Raw genomic sequence first — 3,792 nt, 5'->3', positions numbered from 1 at the left:
AATTCATTAGTAATTCTTTACTAAAATTAATATTTTCCTTTGAATAATTTTGGTAAAAAGACGAATAGGAATAGAATAATAATAATTACATTTATTGTTGTAACAAATGACAAGGAGTGCATGGGAAAGGGGAAGAGGACATAAATTTATGTTAATGCATAGTAGTTGATGATAAAGCATTGTATTTTTGTTGAATCTTCTCTTCTATTCGAGCAACTCTCTCAATCTTTGATCTTCATTTTTAGCATTTCTTGATCATATTTTTGTGCCGAAACCGGCGAACTTGCTAGAGATCCAACTGGGCCATTCTTCCTTGCGTTGCCATCAATGCCATGTACATTAAGAGCTAGCATGCATATATAATAAACATTTTTAAATTTTAAAACATGATACTTGACATCAATCAAAACAATATGAGAATAACAAAGCTTATAATTTGGTCATAAAATATTAGAATCATTGTAAAAATTGAAACTTACCCTTCAACATCCCAAATTGTTCACAGCGCCATTTACATATCGTTTCAGCAACAGATTTTGGCATTAACATAGCATGATAGCAATAATCGAAGCATTCTGCTGGTGTTAAATATTCATTGTTTTCACCTTGAGCAACTACAAGAGACACCAACAATAACAATGCAACAAATTTGTTTGCCATTATAGTTTCAAATTTGTTTGCTTTGTTATTGATAATTTTATTGCTTTTCCTCCTTCCCAATCAATATTTGTGAACTATTCTATGTGTATATATAATATATATTCATATGAGATGTTGCTAAATTTAGAATTCGAGCCTAACTTGGTGTTTATTTCTAATTTTAATCACTTAAAAATAGGGAGAAAAAATTATCGGATCCTCGACACTATAGTTTCTAATGCAACACCAAAGTTGTTGAATTCGTGGTTTTCATCTATTGTATATTAATATGAATAAGCAAGAACTATTTACCATATAAAATGATTGTTTTCTCATGTTTTCTCTTTTGTAATGCATTTGACATTTAGCTCATTTATATAAGGAAAAATCATCAAAATCTACAATATGAACAAATCAAGCCCTAAAACCCCAAAATTTGTGAAAGGGGAAGAAATTATTGACTTGAAGTGTGTGTCTTCACTAGAGCTGTGCTAGCCCGAATGGGCCGGCCCGCCAAATCCGATTTTTTCCCGGGCTCGGGCATTGAAAATCCTAGCCCGAATTATTTCCGGGCTTTTTAGCCCGGCCCGATAAAACCCGATTAAAATATGGGCTAGCCCGAATGGGCCGCGGGCGGCCCGCAAGCCCGAAAAAATTAAAAATAAAAAAAATAAAATAAAATATAAATATAAATAATTTGTTTTGGATGATTTGAAATTAGTTTGTAATATAAATTATAAAACACCGTCCGTTACTTAAGTAGCAGACGAGTAAAAATAGGGCACCCAAGAAACTCGTAGGTAGCGGATGAGTAAAAATAGGACGCACGATAAACTCTTACGTAGTGGATGAAAAAAAATAGGGCGCGCGAGAAACTCGTACGTAACAGATGAGTAAAAATAGGGCGCGCGAGAAAGTCGTAGGTAGCGGATGAGTAAAAATATGACGCACGAGAAACTCGTAAGTAGCGGATGCGTAAAAATAGGGCGCGAGAAACTCGTAGGTAGTGGATGAGTAAAAATAGGGCGCGCGAGAAACTCGTACGTAGTGGATGAATAAAAATAGGGCGCGCGAGAAACTCGTACGCGGCGGAAGAGTAAAAATAGGGCGCGCGAGAAAGTCGTAGGTAGTGGATGAGTAAAAATATGGCGCGCGAGAAACTCGTAGATAGGGGATGAGTAAAAATACGGCGCGCGAAAATTATTATATATATATATGTATATAGCGGATGAGTAAAAAATAGGACGCGCGAGAATTATTAATGCTATTTACATGGTTGAGTTTGAACACTAAAAGTAAAAAAAAAAAATTAAAAAATTAAAATAAACCGGGCCGGCCCGAAAGCCCGACTACCCGTATCGGGCCGGGCTCGGGCACTGATTTTGATAGCCCATTTTTTATCCGGGCTTTTTAGCCCGGTCCGACAAAGCCCGGCCCGAAATTGTCCGGGCCGCCCGTTTTGACAGCTCTAGTCTTCACTATTTCTACTTAGGTTTATAAAAATACATTTAAATATGTGAATAAATTAATGTAAACTTATGATACATAGTGAAGCATGATAATAATTTGAATAAGATTATTCCATCAACAAAGTCATAAAAGAATGGATTGTGGAAAATATATTCTTGAATCCCCCCCCCCCCCCCCCCCCCCCCAATCCTAAGATGAAGAGAAACTATATATGGACAACTGCAAATTGAAAATGAAAATAGAAAACTAAAGATAAGAAAGTAAAAACTAGCTAGAAATATATTAGATAACTATAGATTACAAAGGTGAGAAGTGAGTTTTCCTTAAGCTAAAGGTCATATATTTATAGGCTAGAAGGTCAGGTCATAAATTTTGTGCACTTCAGTAGCCGGCCACTAATTTTTTTTTTTTTACGGATGACGAACATTAAAGTAATAAATAAAGAGACGAAAAACCAAACCACTAAATTTAGAGTTTCATCTTGACACAATGCATCAAAACCACTTTTTTCTTCATATTTCAAGTACTCCCTCCGGTCCTTATTATAAGGAACAATTTGGTAAAAACACACATACCAAGAAACCTTATCTTTCTTAATAAAAATTCTAAAATTTTACAATCTATTCCAAAACTAACCTTGGTGTATTAATTTATTCTTAGGGAATATGTCACTCTAATTAATGCATAACTTTGGAATGGATACAATTTAATAAGGGTAGAAATGGAATTGTAAGAATAAATTTAATGATTGTTTCTTATAAAAAGGACCAAATTTTTTTTCCAAATTGTTCCTTATAAAAAGGACCGGAGGGAGTATTTATTATGCCTACAAATAGAGTATTAGCAAAAACAAGTAAATAGTTCTAATAAACTTAAATAAAACTTATGTTATTTAATAAAATACTACTAAAAATCATGCATATTTGCATGTCATCATAGTGCAAATTAACTTATAAGTTTTCCTTCAACAATGCAGTCGATCATAACAATCATAGAATACTTCTCATTTCAATGTGAATCGGTTCATTCATATATTCTTTTTAAATAAGAAGTTATCACAAACTCATTGTCATGTTTTGCGCACTGACAATTACTCTCCATCCTCGTCAATCTCAAGCATAACAATTAATGTGCATATTTAATTTGGTGAGTTAAATTTAATTATGCTTACGTGATTTCACACTTATAAATATTCTTGTAATAGCCTAGATATCATCATGTTCTACATTAATAGTATTTTCTTTCATGTCGTGAAGGAAGTTGATGGTGTCTCGTCAACTTTGTTATTACTACTAATCACTAACATATGTACTTCGTCCTTTTGAAATAATGTACTATCAAGTATATATATAGGCATTGGACACATGTATATAATTTTTTAAAGCACGGTATTGAATAACTACATACGATTTGTGGGAGTGTGTTAAAGTTGATTATTTTGGTGTCTTGGTGAAAAAGTGAGGTATATTTGAATTTCATTTATAAAAAATAAAGATATTAAAAAATTATAATTCACTTTTTTTTTTTACTCAATTCCAATTTAGAAAAAAGTCACTTTATTCCATCTATAGTTATTATTTACTAAAATTAACGTGTAACTTTTATCTTTGAAAATATATAATTTTTGTACTTTTGTGATTGTTAAGAGAAGAAGATATACAAGAATAGAACAAAAATAAAAAG

The 3,792-nt window shown here is 32.6% G+C and overlaps 1 protein-coding gene across 1 annotated transcript; it reads right to left on the bottom strand.

The window, feature by feature from the left end:
* Positions 1–712, bottom strand: LOC123907876. Its single transcript, XM_045958303.1, has 2 exons — positions 480–712; positions 1–346 (listed from the first exon to the last, which is right to left on the bottom strand). Exons 1-2 carry the CDS (start codon positions 658–660, stop codon positions 222–224), a joined length of 306 nt encoding a protein of 101 aa, XP_045814259.1. The 5' UTR covers positions 661–712; the 3' UTR covers positions 1–221.
* Between the last annotated feature and the right edge of the window lie 3,080 nt (positions 713–3,792).

Source organism: Trifolium pratense, linkage group LG2 (assembly GCF_020283565.1).
Source record: "Trifolium pratense cultivar HEN17-A07 linkage group LG2, ARS_RC_1.1, whole genome shotgun sequence".
Taxonomy (NCBI): Eukaryota; Viridiplantae; Streptophyta; class Magnoliopsida; order Fabales; family Fabaceae; genus Trifolium; species Trifolium pratense.
The sequence above is the reverse complement of the archived record's forward strand: the minus strand, read 5'-3'. Positions and strand labels throughout refer to the sequence as shown.

What these genes read in the sequence shown, in the direction of transcription:
- LOC123907876 (XM_045958303.1), bottom strand. Translation starts at nt 660, where the DNA reads ATGGCAAACAAATTTGTTGCATTGTTATTGTTGGTGTCTCTTGTAGTT. An exon ending in ACAATTTGGGATGTTGAAGG is followed by an intron (nt 347 to 479) that starts GTAAGTTTCAAT and finishes TATGCATGCTAG; the next exon opens with CTCTTAATGTACATGGCATT.